The sequence below is a fragment of the Salvelinus alpinus genome, chromosome 27 (assembly GCF_045679555.1).
Source record: "Salvelinus alpinus chromosome 27, SLU_Salpinus.1, whole genome shotgun sequence".
In the NCBI taxonomy this organism is placed as follows: domain Eukaryota; kingdom Metazoa; phylum Chordata; class Actinopteri; order Salmoniformes; family Salmonidae; genus Salvelinus; species Salvelinus alpinus.
The window spans coordinates 29682752-29695879 of record NC_092112.1 but is presented as its reverse complement, the minus strand read 5'-3'; the positions used below and the strand labels follow the sequence as shown (position 1 = coordinate 29695879).

Sequence of the window (13128 nt, the reverse complement as noted above, 5' to 3'; positions counted from 1 at the left end):
CCAACCAGTCCGGGACATGTGAATGGAAGAAGTGCTCACCGGCCTCTTTATGCATTCAAATAAACTGGATAATTTCTTCAATAGAATTGAGGTTGTTCAAAGGTGTATGTGTTCATTAGTGACACATGGTCTCCTCATTATCTCTCCCTAATCCTAATCTTAGGTTAACCTAATAGACCTGCCTAGCATATACTGTACAGTAGGATACTCGCACTGAAAAACAAACGATTGAGACAATCTATGCATAAGATGTGTAATAAAATCATCCACCTCAATGACATAGGCCTAACAAATCCATTTTCTCTGCTAATTGTAGACCTTAAATTTGTAGATGGGATGTGAATTTACACTTTTATTCATTATGTTTTTGAAATTGCGGGTCTTCAATTCGTCCTCAGATTTACCACGATTAAATACGTTTCAAGAGGCAATGGCACACGCAGGCCTACATCACTACACAATTCCACGTTGTCACAGTTTGCATTGTTGCGCGAAATTCTCAGGTTTCCAGATCCATGGAAACCGCGGCGCGACTAAAGACAACAATGCGCTCATTACGCCCCACGTCATTTGGCTGCTACTTGCTATTGTGATGTTGTAAAGCCTATCAAACATGTCAAAATATAAAGAGGGTGCCCTATTCGAATTAAACACGCTACGAGAAACGTGGTGTCGAGTAGAGATTGACAGCAAGTTTTGGGAAAGAGCAGAGAAGAGACATTTTGACTGTCATTTGCAAAACACCTGCGACTTCAAGTCGCTCCAGGCAGTGACTCCGGAGCAACGGTCTGCTTGGACAGCTGCAGGACATGTCACGAAATACCCGGAGCGAAAACACTTCGAAGAAAGCCGTAAGCATTGCCAAAGACTGCTGAGTGTGTTGTGTGTCCATAGATAGTGATGTTAGTGTCTGCTGATGTGAACCTGACCAAACAGAAACAGGATTTCTGGATGTTATTACATGTTTTCTTTTGTCCTTTTTTTAACTAGGCAAGCCAGTTAAGAACAAATTCTTATTTTCAATGACGGCCTAGGTGGGTTAACTGTCTTGTTCAGGGGTAGAACGAAAGATGTTTACTTTGTCAACTCGGGGATTCGATCTTGCAACCTTTCAGTAACTAGTCCAATGCTCTAAGCACTAGGCTACCCTGCCGCCCATCCATGAACTTGAGGTCTTTAAAAATGTTCCTCAAATTGAAACCATGTCGCCCCTAATGGTTAATAATACAAGCTATGGATACATATATTGTTTTTTTGTTTTGTTTTTTCAGACAAGTCCCACCTGGTATAATGAAGCAGAGGAACCCTTCAGCACCAAGTGGAATATTTCTGAAATAAATGGCACTTAAATTATATATAGAAGTGTCCATCACATATGCATAAACACTTGTTGATTGAGCATTTTATTTCACAATTCCATTTCATTTTCAGAAACACAGCATGAGATAACACAACATTAATTTAATTACAAAACGTGTCACTCAAGTCTCTTAATTTTTGGGAACAATCTGAGGGCATTATCTGTAGTGGCATGAATTACCATTTGAGGTGTGATTCCTTTGACATGAGCAATGTACTCACAGACCAGTGATATGTTCTTGGGTTCATTCCTTACCTGCAGAGGGGAGACATAGAATAAGAACAATTATACAAAACTATCAGGATGCTGCTTTACATAATGATGCATTCCAAATGATGACCCACATGTTTTTCTGGTCCCAAGGCAGGAGAGTCTGTCTCCAGACAGATGTGTTCTAATGGAATCTGTTTGATCAGCTTGGCTTTCTGTTATAACACAGTAATAACACAGTCATTATGAGGGGACTCAACAGCAACCACCATAAATCATGTCTGGTTTTATCATGGCCGTTTCAGAGTTGTTTTGCAGAAATGCATTGTGAGCATTTCTGGCCCAGTAAAAGAAGCCTTACACCAATCTTTAATCAGTCTTTAAAATTTGAACTTGAGACGAGCTTGTTCAAAGATTAAGGTGTTAGAAAAGATAAGGTATTTCTATAGAAAAGATAAGGGATTCCTATAACAATGAGGACATACAGTACTTTTGGTGACTCCACAATACCTACAGAAAATGTACTGAGAGATTACTGAATGACTCCAGGTTAATGAACAACTGTATCGCTCACCTGGTCATTCCTACAGACAGCTGGAGGGAAGGAGAAGAAGTACCCTGCCTGCACTCCTTCCATGGCCACTGATGGTTTCCCTGCAAAGTTGTGCAGCAGAGCACAAGTGATACCTGATAGGATAGCCAAAATAGTTAAGGCCTCGTAAAAATGCAAAATTAATCACTTCAGCAATGAGGCTGTCCTCTTATGTAATCCTTCGACGTCACCGCACGAAGAGGCAAAAACAAACTTACCCCCATCGCGACGTCCCCCAAAAGGCTAACTTGCTAGCCCCGGTCTGCTAACTGCTAGCTTGCTTGCCCCGGTCGGCTAACTGCTAGCTTGCCTGCCCCGGTCTGCTAACTGCTAGCCCCTGCTAACTGCTTGCTTGCTAACCCATTCTGCTAACTGCTAGCTTGCCAGCCCCGGTCTAACTGCTAGCTTGTTTAGCCCCGGCCTACTAACTGTTAGCTTGTTAGCATCGGCCTGCTAATTGTCTGAATCGCCGTGTCCCCAGTCAGCCCAACCACTCACTGGACCCATATGTTCACTTGGCTACGCATGCCTCTCTCTAATATCAATATGCCTCGTCCATTACTGTCCTGGTTAGTGATTACTGTCTTATTTCACTGTAGAGCCTCTAGCCCTGCTCAATATGCCTTAACCAACCATGTTGTTCCACCTCATACATATGCGATAATATCACCTGGTTTAAACGTCTCTAGAGACTATATCTCTCTCATCATTACTCAATGCCTAGGTTTACCTCCAATGTACTCACATCCTACCTTACCTTTGTCTGTACACTATGCCTTGAATCTATGCTATCGTGCCCAGAAACCTGCTCCTTTTACTCTCTGTTCCGAACGTGCTAGACGGCCAGTTCGTATAGCATTTAGCCATACCCTTATCCTACTTCTCCTCTGTTCCTCTGGTGATGTAGAGGTTCATCCAGGTCCTGCAGTGCCTAGCCCCACTCCCACTCCCCAGGTGCTCTCATTTGTTGACTTCTGTAACCGTAAAAGCCTTGGTTTCATGCATGTTAACATTAGAAGCCTACTCCCTAAATGTGTTTTACTCACTGCTTTAGCACACTCTGCCAACCCGGATGTCTTAGCCGTGTCTGAATCCTGGCTTAGGAAAACCACCAAAAACCCTGAAATCTCCATCGCTAACTATAACATTTTCCGCCAAGATAGAACTGCCAAAGGGGGCGGTGTTGCAATCTACTGCAAAGATAGCCTGCAGAGTTCTGTATTACTATCCAAGTCTGTACCCAAACAATTCGAGCTTCTACTTCTAAAAATTCACCTTTCCAGAAACAAGTATCTCACTGTTGCCGCTTGCTATAGACCTCCCTCTGCCCCGGGCACCCTCATAGATGTCATCCTAACTAACTCGCCCTCCAAATACACCTCTGCAGTTTTCAATCAAGATCTCAGCGATCACTGCCTCATTGCCTGCATCCGTAATGGGTCTGCGACCAAACGACCACCCCTCATCACTGTCAAACGCTCCCTAAAACACTTCTGCGAGCAGGCCTTTCTAATCGACTTGGCCGGGGTATCCTGGAATGACATTGACCTCATCCCGTCAGTAGATGATGCCTGGCTATTCTTTAAAAGTGCCTTCCTCACCATCTTAAATAAGCATGCCCCATTCAAAAAAAATTGAACTAGGAATAGATATAGTCCTTGGTTCACTCCAGACCTGTCTGCCCTTGACCAGCACAAAAACATCTGTGGCGTTCTGCATTAGCATCGAATAGCCCCCGTGATATGCAACTTTTCAGGGAAGTTAGGAACAAATATACACAGGCAGTTGGGAAGGCTAAGGCTAGCTTTTTCAAACAGAAATTTGCATCACGTAGTACTAACTCAAAAAAGTTCTGGGACACTGTAAAGTCCATGGAGAATAAGAGCACCTCCTCCCAGCTGCCCACTGCACTGAGGCTAGGAAACACTGTCACCACCGATAAATCCACTATAATTGAGAATTTCAATAAGCATTTCTCTACGGCTGGCCATGCTTTCCACCTGGCTACCCCTACCCCGGTCAACTGCCCGGCACCCTCCACAGCAACCCGCCAAAGCCCCCACCATTTCTCCTTCACCCAAATCCAGATAGCTGATGTTCTGAAAGAGCTGCAAAATCTGGACCCCTACAAATCAGCCGGGCTAGACAATCTGGACCCTCTCTTTCTAAAATTATCTGCCGAAATTGTTGCAACCCCTATTACTAGCCTGTTCAACCTCTCTTTCGTATCGTCTAAGATTTCCAAAGATTGGAAAGCTGCCGTGGTCATCACCCTCTTCAAAGGGGGTGACACTCTAGACCCAAACTGCTACAGACCTATATCTATCCTACCCTGTCTTTCTAAGGTCTTTGAAAGCCAAGTTAACAAACAGATTACCGACCATTTCGAATCCCACCGTACCTTCTCCGCTATGCAATCTGGTTTCAGAGCTGGTCATGGGTGCACCTCAGCCACGCTCAAGGTCCTAAATGACATCATAACCGCCATCGATAAGAGACATTACTGTGCAGCCGTATTTATCGACCTGGCCAAGGCTTTCGACTCTGTCAATCACCACATTCTTACTGGCAGACTCGACAGCCTTGGTTTCTCAAATGATTGCCTCGCCTGGTTTACCAACTACTTCTCTGATAGAGTTCAGTGTGTCAGAGAAGAAGAGGGCCTGTTGTCCGGACCTCTGGCCGTCTCTATGGGGGTGCCACAGGGTTCAATCCTCGGGCCGACTCTCTTCTCTGTATACATCAATGATGTTGCTCTTGCTGCTGGTGATTCTCTGATACACCTCTACGCAGACGACACCATTCTGTATACTTCTGGCCCCTTATTGGACACTGTGTTAACTAACCTCCAGATGAGCTTCAATGCCATACAACTCTCCTTCTGTGGCCTCAAAAATGCTCTTAAACGCAAGTAAAACTAAATGCATGCTATTCAACCGATCACTGCCCGCACCTGGTCGCCCATCCAGCATCACTATTCTGGACGGCTCTGACTTAGAATAAGTGGACAACTACAAATACCTAGGTGTCTGGCTAGACTGTAAACTCTCCTTCCAGACTCAAATTAAGCATCTCCAATCCAAAATTAAATCTAGAATCGGCTTCCTATATCGCAACAAAGCATCCTTCACTCATGCTGCCAAACATACCCTCGTAAAACTGACCATCCTACCGATCCTCGACTTCGGTGATGTCATCTATAAAATAGCCTCCAACACTTTACTCAACAAACTGGATGCAGTCTATCACAGTGCCATCCATTTTGTCACCAAAGCCCCATACACTACCCACCATTGCGACCTGTACGCTCTCGTTGGTTGGCCCTCACTTCATACTCGTCACCAAACCCACTGGCTACAGGTTATCTACAAGTCTCTGCTAGGTAAAGCCCCGCCTTATCTCAGCTCACTGGTCACCATAGCAGCACTCACTCGTAGCACGCGCCCCAGCAGGTATATCTCACTGGTCACCCCCAAAGCCAATTCCTCCTTTGGTCGTCTTTCCTTCCAGTTCTCTGCTGCCAATGACTGGAACGAACTGCAAAAATCTCTGAAGCTGGAAACACTTATCTCCCTCACTAGCTTTAAGCACCAGCTGTCAGAGCAGCTCACAGATTACTGCAACTGTACATAGCCCATCTATAATTTAGCCCAAACAACTACCGCTTCCCCTACTGTATTTATTTCTTTATTTTGCTCCTTTGCACCACATAATTTCAATTTCTACTTTGCACATTCTTCCACTGCAAATCTACCATTCCAGTGTTTTACTTGCTATATTGTATTTACCTCGCCACCATGGCCTTTTTTTGCCTTTACCTCCCTTATCTCACCTCATTTGCTCACATTGTATATAGACTTATTTTTGTACTGTATTATTGACTGTATGTTTTGTTTATTCCATGTGTAACTCTGTGTTGTTGTATGTGTCGATTTGCTATGCTTTATCTTGGCCAGGTCGCAGTTGCAAATGAGAACTTGTTCTCAACTAGCCCATCTGGTTAAATAAAGGTGAAATTAAAAATTTTAAAATTTTAAAAATGAAGACACCCACCCTGTTCTTTCAGAGTAGCTATGGTGACCTTTGCAGCTGATCGGGAATGGATGTTCCTGCGTCAAAGAGGAAATGCACACAACAAGAAACTGTCAGGAGAAATATAGTAGTGACAAATAATAATGCTCCTTAATATCCAGTTATAGTGAGACATTCCATGCAAAGCCTGTTCTTGTCCCTGCCAAGGACATGGCTTGTTGCAGTTGCTCGCAATCTGATTACATGAATGTAATGTGTCTCCTAGCACACACAGTACTACGGACCAAGGCTATCCACGATAAACTCACACCGGCAAATCCAGATCCTTGGATATTTGTAATTGCTTGGTGAAAACAGTCAACTGTTCCTCTCTCTCCTGAGAAGTGGGGGCATACCAAGGTGTGAAGTCAAGACCAATCTGTAATCAAAAGAAGAAAAAGAGACTGTTTAAAGGATGAGGGGCAATAGAAAAACATTATCATTGCATTGATTCAGTCTATTGACTGAATGTATGCTAAACAAAAACCATTGATTTCAATCTTTAACAAACCATGTACCTCTATGCACAATTACTACTTAGAACAATTTAGACAGTACATAAATAAATTACTGGAAACATTTTGCAGATGCAAAGTTTGGTAACAGAATTACGGTAAAATCTCCCTCAGTTTGATTCTGTTACAAAACATTGTATGTGCACAGTTCTTCCTGTATTTTTTTTTATTAAAAGGTTCAGTGGAAATTATTAAAAGTAGTCATTGTGTGTATAGAGTTTTATGGTTTGTGAAATTTTGAAATCAATGGTTTCTGTTTGGTGAAAAAAAATCTGAGTCTCAGCGTAATTCCATTACCATGGAATTGCACCTCAGCACAAAGCTGAAATGGGCACTGGGCAGCTTAATGGAAACCAGTTGAACAGTGGGCGGATAGTCAAAGCTTTCCAAGTCCAGGCCAACAGTCAGTCCCAAACAAAAACACATGCTGGGAATGTCCAGCTAGAGCACCCTGTCCCCACTAGCTTACTCTGTGCTGTTACTGACTGGGAGACATGGTTGACTTTGTACTAATACCTGCCTCTCTGGGCTCCACCAAATTAACTTTGTGAAAGAATGCTTTCTGCCAGACATGCATTCCTTCCAAAGCTCTTGCGAAGGATATAGATCATTAAGGGTTTAGCCGGCAGGGTGAATTGTTAGTGATTTAAGAAGTTATTGTTGCAGCGTGCACTTTCACTTTAGCAAGTCGGATCTCAGGCTTAATAAGCCTAATCCTTTTGCTTTACAGAAGTCATATCATCTGACAGTTTTTACACCAGGATATGACACGTGTGTTTACGTAAGATTAAGCATGATGCAGGGCCAGACAGACCTGCTGCATAGGACTAGAGATGTGATAACAGGCTTTACCATAGAATTCTATGAGTAGGCCTACAGTACAGTACATACCTCTCCAACTGCAACAATGTCATCTCTGTACTTCTGGAACAAGGGCAAGGCAGGCTCCAAGTCCTGTAATAAGAGATGTTTTGGGAAAAGTCAGCATGCTTGTTCCTCTCATCCTGAGACACCATCAACATGATGTTATAGAGTTACATTTTGTTTATAACCATAATATCTAACATAAGGCTGACTGTCTGACATGTGTTTGATGTCTATTAATTGAGTGTGTGTTGATCTGCTAACTGTGTGTGAATGTTTGTACCTGAATCTTCACGCTGCGCTGGTCATGGGACCCACAGCCTTGGACTGGGTGGATTCCAAAACATGGTGCAACTAGATCTGGGTAGCTGAAAGAGCAACAGTAAGAGTAACTCAAAGACAACATTCATAAAACAGTTTCACAGTGTCTCAATGTACTACAAGAACAGATAAATGTCTCTTGGAGAGAAAAAAAACTCACAGTCAAAAGCTGCTGGAAGCCAATGGAACATTTTGATAGTGAGTTTAACTATTATTTTGTGTGTTATAATGTATGCATTTTGAGCAGGATATCACAAGGCGCAGAATTTGCTATTATAAAACTATGACATTTCTGAATATGGGCTATTATGTTCTGCAAATAAGATATGTTGTGTATGATACTAACCTTTTAAACAGCTGGATAACTCTTTCAAACTCACTGGGCTCTTCAGTGACAGAAATAAGTGTTTTGACTCCAGCCTGAAATGGCAAAACATCTGATGTAGACTACAATACAACTGTTAATAAATACAGTAATCAAGATTTTATTCATATTAACTTTATATCATTAAACATTTTACATATATTATATAATAGCTATAACTAACCTCTCTGGTCCTCTTGATCACATCCTCTAAATCCTGCAGAATAGACATACACTTTTGTACTGTCACTTTTGAACATTCACCCTTGAATAATGTATTGGTCATAGCATAGTCAACTGTCTGCAAGTATTGCTGTGGACTCGATGCGACCATTTTTCACGCTTCCTAGTTGCGAGACTGCCTTCTGGTGGGCAGCACACATAAGCACCCACGCTTGCATAACAGTTGAATACTAACCTAACGCTTCTGTTACATTAGCCTACATACCACAGGCCTTTTGCTACATACCCACTCATTTGTGTACACATACCTCGGCAAATTCATAGGCTGTGATGTGGCAATGGCAATCAACAAAGCCACCATCCATTGAAGCTATAGACAACAACAAAAAATAGAATTGAAGTTCAAAGTGAATTATGTGAGTTGGAACGGTTTTTTACACCGTTTCGTTTCCCTACGCGCCTTTATTCCTAGAACCACACATTTAATTTCCGGTTCCGGTCATTGCAGAATCATTTCAAACATTTGGCGCAAAAGATGGAGATCTGCTTGAATAAAGATGAAGAATATAGGGTGAAGTTTACGTCGAAAAAAAATGTGGTCGAACAAATTAAGAAATACAAAGAACTACTGAAGAAGGTTTTGAATGGCCAACCTCAGCTATCCAAGGAAGCCAAGCAACTGTTACAGGAAGAGTTGCTGGCGGTGAGTCGATCGATTGTTTACGTCTCTGTCTAGTTATTTTTTTTTTTGTAAGATATATAACTACTAGCTTGCGATGTGATACTTTCGTTAGCTAAATTACTATAGTTAGGTAAGTTAAATGTTGAGTCGGTGGTACATGAAGAAACCGCAATATCAGACCGACATCCACAACAACTAACATTTAAAAGCGCTACATGGTCAATCAGACATCTGCATTGGCCGTGCAGCATTTAAAGCAAATTTATGCTTGATCCGAAAATGTGAGGGGAAATGCTTTGTATGGCTTTTGTGGGCTCCATATAGCTCGGCATTGACTTAATTGGGGGGCAATTGCGTCACACCGTCCATACGGTGCCTCCGACCTCATTTTCAGATCAAACCTAAATTGTCTTTTAGAGAGCGAGGAAGAACACTTGTGTACTGTACATGCATACAGTACATACTGTGTGAATCTATTTTTATACTAGATGGCTGATAGGGGGCGCTGTGTTTAAGCCACGTGACTTCATCTTGACACTCCCCCACCATTGTAAGAAAATATTTTGGAAGCTATAGATATGTGTTTATTCAATCAATCAAGTTTATTTATATAGCCCTTCGTACATCAGCTAATATCTCGAAGTGCTGTACAGAAACCCAGCCTAAAACCCCAAACAGCAAGCAATGCAGGTGTAGAAGCCCGGTGGCTAGGAAAAACTCCCTAGAAAGGCCAAAACCTAGGAAGAAACCTAGAGAGGAACCAGGCTATGAGGGGTGGCCAGTCCTCTTCTGGCTGTGCCGGGTGGAGATTATAACAGAACATGGCCAAGATGTTCAAATGTTCATAAATGACCAGCATGGTCAAATAATAATAATCACAGTAGTTATCGAGGGTGTAGCAAGTCAGCACCTCAGGAGTAAATGTCAGTTGGCTTTTCATAGCCGATCATTAAGAGTATCTCTACCACTCCTGCGGTCTCTAGAGAGTTGAAAACAGCAGGTCTGGGACAGGTAGCACGTCCGGTGGACAGGTAGCACGTCCGGTGGACAGGTCAGGGTTCCATAGCCGCAGGCAGAACAGTTGAAACTGGAACAGCAGCAAGGCCAGGTGGACTGGGGACAGCAAGGAGTCATCTACATTGTCTACATTCATTTTTGCCACATTTATTATATTACAGACACCTTAATGCATAATTTTAAATGATATGTAAGCTAAACATTTTTTTTAATGACGAAAAATAACTTTTCCTTAACTTTAACTTAAGCAGTAAGGCCCTCGTTGCGTAGTCCCTAAGAACGGCCATTAGCCGTGGCATATTGGCCATATATCAGAAACGCCTGAGGAGCCTTATTGCTATTATAAACTGGTTACCAATGTAATTAGGGCAGTAAAACTAAATGTTTTGTCATACATATGGTATAAGGTCTGATATACCGTGACCTTCAGCCAATCAGAATTCAGGGCTCAAACCACCCAGTTTAACTATATTTTTTTAGAGATGACTAATGTTACTGTGCCCAATGTAAAAAAAAAAATATATATAAAAAAAATACATGTACCTTTGTCCATGAAACATTTAATTGAAATACTGTAGAATTAAATTAATTCCCTGGGGGGATGACTGGGGAGTGCCAATATGGCCGACTGGTTACTTCAAAGCCTCGCAATGGCCAATACATAGCATCATCAACCAGGTTTATACACATCATTGGTGTGAATGACTTGCCTAGTTAAATAAAAATAAATAAAAAAGAATGCATTGCATTATTCTGCAATATCTGCAGTTCATCCTGTTGCTCATGGCAACGTTATATGGCGGAGTCTCAATTGAACTTGATCTCTTGATTTTTAGAACTTCGAGACTGCTGTTCAAGAAAACGTGTTGATCAATAATCAGACGTGGGAGGAGGCTCCTGATGAAGAGGGTGGGCATATCTCCTAACTGTCTCCTATTAATTTTATTGTAATTTTAAATACATCTATTGCCTTTCAGTTGAAAAGAAGACATATCTGTGTACTATCAACCACACTGCAATGAGTTTGTTATTATCCCCTTTGATCAGTTGTTTTGAAGATGGTGAACATGTTTTATAGTAAACCAGAATATCTGTTAAATGCACCCGTAACTCCATAATTTGGCTGTTTCTGGAAACCATCTATTCTTGCTAGCTGCATGTGATATTAAAGTATTAGAAATGTAGCCTGCTGTAAATGTGAGCACAGATCGTTTTGATTCTTATTAAGCAGCTCAAGGCACAATAGGACATCAATGTAAAGATTATTCAGTGAGGGAGGAGGAACTTGGTGTCATCGGTAAGTTGATATCAAGTAAAGTTTGAACTGGACGAGGTTGTTGCTCAGTCTAATGACAATTATTGGTACGATACGTAGATGTTGAGTTCCCACATTAATGCTATAAAAAAATGTATTTCAGAAAGACTTTTAAATTGCTTTACAACAGTATAATATCACTTCTTAGAAGATGAATGCAGTGCACTTGATGGCCTGCTGGATGAGAACATTGTGGAAACGTCTCGGAAACGACGTAAAGGTCCTAAAGAGATCCTCCCCTATGTCGTACGGTCACTAAAGGCGGAGCGTAAACTCATGGTTGGTTTCACGTTTTATTACGTCTGAATTTATGTATTATGTCTGATTGAGTGGTCCCATTGAAAATGGAAGCATTACTTTTGCATAGCCATAATGGTCACACTCACACTTAATACTGCAGTTTGAAATTTCATACATTTGAAAATATAGCATGTACCATGTGTTCACAAAATGAAAGTATGCTCTATTTTTAGGGAATGTATGAAGAAGTAGTGAAGCCACAAGAAATGGGAAAGGACCCAGTACAAGGCAAGCATTTAGCCCGATCAGATCCAATCAACTCAAACGCTTACAGAATAGTATACTGGAAATGTCTCGTTTTGCATGACACTGGAACATGAAATGTTATGTTCCCATGATTTTGATTGATAGTCAGTGAACTTTCTCTGTTCAGAAAACATCATGACCACCTTATTGGATGCTGCACCTCGTTTGTTTAAGCAAGCCAGCGCAGTAATGAAGGTAACAGGACAGTCTATGTAGCTTTCTCCTATTATTTCCCACCCACCACACCCTTTTATATGTAACACAAGTGTATGTTTAATATATGACCAGGGTCTTGAGTGACTGATGTTTCTCTGCTGTCCAGTCTCTCCAGGTAGTGCAGCAGAGGGCCGAGGGCCTGGGACAGGTGCTGAAAATGTGTCCCACAGCTGAGTCCCTGGAGGTGTTCGGGGAGGTGTTGGGCAGCAGGCCCAATGGAGAGGAAAAGACAGCTAGTAGGACCAGACCACCCATCAAGAGAGCCATGGAGAAAACAGAGCTCAGAAACAACTATGCTCCTGGTCTAAAGAGGCCAGCCATTTGTAACAGCAATGACAAACCAGAGTGAAATATATGCCACATAAATGCTTCTTGATCATGGAACATGTACTCTTATTTGTGATTGGAAGGATGCAATACTGTAGTACTCCCCACAGTGATAAGGCCTATGTTTGCAGCAGTCTGTGATACAATACTGCCCTCACATGATGGATAATGGGAAATGCACCCAATAGTAGTGTACATTGTTTTTATACTGTATATTTAAATGTCTTTAGAAGGAAAAATATATATTTTTGCTTGGGTATTCTTTTTTTTCCTTTGCCGTTTGGCATTTGTCACAGTTGAAAGTTGTAGTCTTATGTGAATAAAGGCTACTTAAACAAGCTGTAACAGCCAGGTTTAAAGGTCCAATGCAGCTGGGTTTAAAAAAATCTCAATATCAAATAATTTCTGGGTAACAATGCAGTACCTTAGTGTGATTGTTTTCAATTAAAATGTTAGGACTGTCTGGTAGTGGTCTGAGTAATTGGCAGAGAGGTTTGGAACTATCTTATTGGTCTGTTAACCAATTTACTGCTCGGTGCTGTCAT

At 41.8% G+C, this 13128-nt stretch overlaps 3 protein-coding genes across 7 annotated transcripts; 2 read left to right on the top strand and 1 right to left on the bottom strand.

Annotated features, from left to right (window-relative positions):
* Positions 1-256: 256 nt before the first annotated feature.
* On the top strand, positions 257-1378 carry spata45 (spermatogenesis associated 45). The gene is made up of 2 exons (XM_071370183.1): positions 257-851; positions 1272-1378. The coding sequence occupies exons 1-2, from the start codon at positions 614-616 to the stop codon at positions 1289-1291; spliced, it is 258 nt and encodes an 85-aa protein (XP_071226284.1). The 5' UTR covers positions 257-613; the 3' UTR covers positions 1292-1378.
* Positions 1379-1387: 9 nt separating this feature from the next.
* Positions 1388-8964, bottom strand: tatdn3 (TatD DNase domain containing 3). 4 transcript variants are annotated; one of them, XM_071370176.1, is made up of 10 exons: positions 8789-8940; positions 8482-8514; positions 8280-8353; positions 7896-7980; positions 7640-7702; positions 6503-6612; positions 6216-6271; positions 2145-2257; positions 1705-1785; positions 1388-1615 (listed from the first exon to the last, which is right to left on the bottom strand). In XM_071370176.1, exons 1-10 carry the CDS (start codon positions 8843-8845, stop codon positions 1478-1480), a joined length of 810 nt encoding a protein of 269 aa, XP_071226277.1. In that variant the 5' UTR covers positions 8846-8940; the 3' UTR covers positions 1388-1477. The 4 variants fall into 4 exon arrangements, with proteins under 4 accessions (XP_071226277.1, XP_071226279.1, XP_071226276.1 ...); XM_071370178.1 differs by lacking the exon at positions 7640-7702 and having other exon boundaries at positions 8789-8964; XM_071370175.1 differs by lacking the exon at positions 8789-8940 and having other exon boundaries at positions 8482-8761.
* Positions 8951-13044, top strand: nsl1 (NSL1 component of MIS12 kinetochore complex). Of its 2 annotated transcripts, XM_071370179.1 has the most exons (7): positions 8956-9183; positions 11016-11088; positions 11411-11476; positions 11643-11773; positions 11968-12022; positions 12168-12235; positions 12363-13044. In XM_071370179.1, the coding sequence occupies exons 1-7, from the start codon at positions 9016-9018 to the stop codon at positions 12603-12605; spliced, it is 804 nt and encodes a 267-aa protein (XP_071226280.1). In that variant the 5' UTR covers positions 8956-9015; the 3' UTR covers positions 12606-13044. The 2 variants fall into 2 exon arrangements, with proteins under 2 accessions (XP_071226281.1, XP_071226280.1); XM_071370180.1 differs by lacking the exon at positions 11411-11476 and having other exon boundaries at positions 8951-9183.
* Positions 13045-13128: the final 84 nt, after the last annotated feature.

Excerpts from the sequence above, each read along its gene's own strand:
- spata45 (XM_071370183.1), top strand. The coding sequence starts at position 614 with ATGTCAAAATATAAAGAGGGTGCCCTATTCGAATTAAACACGCTACGA. Across the intron at positions 852-1,271 it reads AAAACACTTCGAAGAAAGCC|ACAAGTCCCACCTGGTATAA; the intron begins GTAAGCATTGCC and ends TTGTTTTTTCAG.
- tatdn3 (XM_071370175.1), bottom strand. The coding sequence starts at position 8,631 with ATGGTCGCATCGAGTCCACAGCAATACTTGCAGACAGTTGACTATGCT. Across the intron at positions 6,613-7,639 it reads ACATTGTTGCAGTTGGAGAG|ATTGGTCTTGACTTCACACC; the intron begins GTATGTACTGTA and ends TTTTGATTACAG. Across the intron at positions 6,272-6,502 it reads AAGGATCTGGATTTGCCGGT|GAACATCCATTCCCGATCAG; the intron begins GTGAGTTTATCG and ends TCTTTGACGCAG.
- nsl1 (XM_071370179.1), top strand. The coding sequence starts at position 9,016 with ATGGAGATCTGCTTGAATAAAGATGAAGAATATAGGGTGAAGTTTACG. Across the intron at positions 12,023-12,167 it reads GGGAAAGGACCCAGTACAAG|AAAACATCATGACCACCTTA; the intron begins GCAAGCATTTAG and ends TTCTCTGTTCAG. Across the intron at positions 12,236-12,362 it reads AAGCCAGCGCAGTAATGAAG|TCTCTCCAGGTAGTGCAGCA; the intron begins GTAACAGGACAG and ends TCTGCTGTCCAG.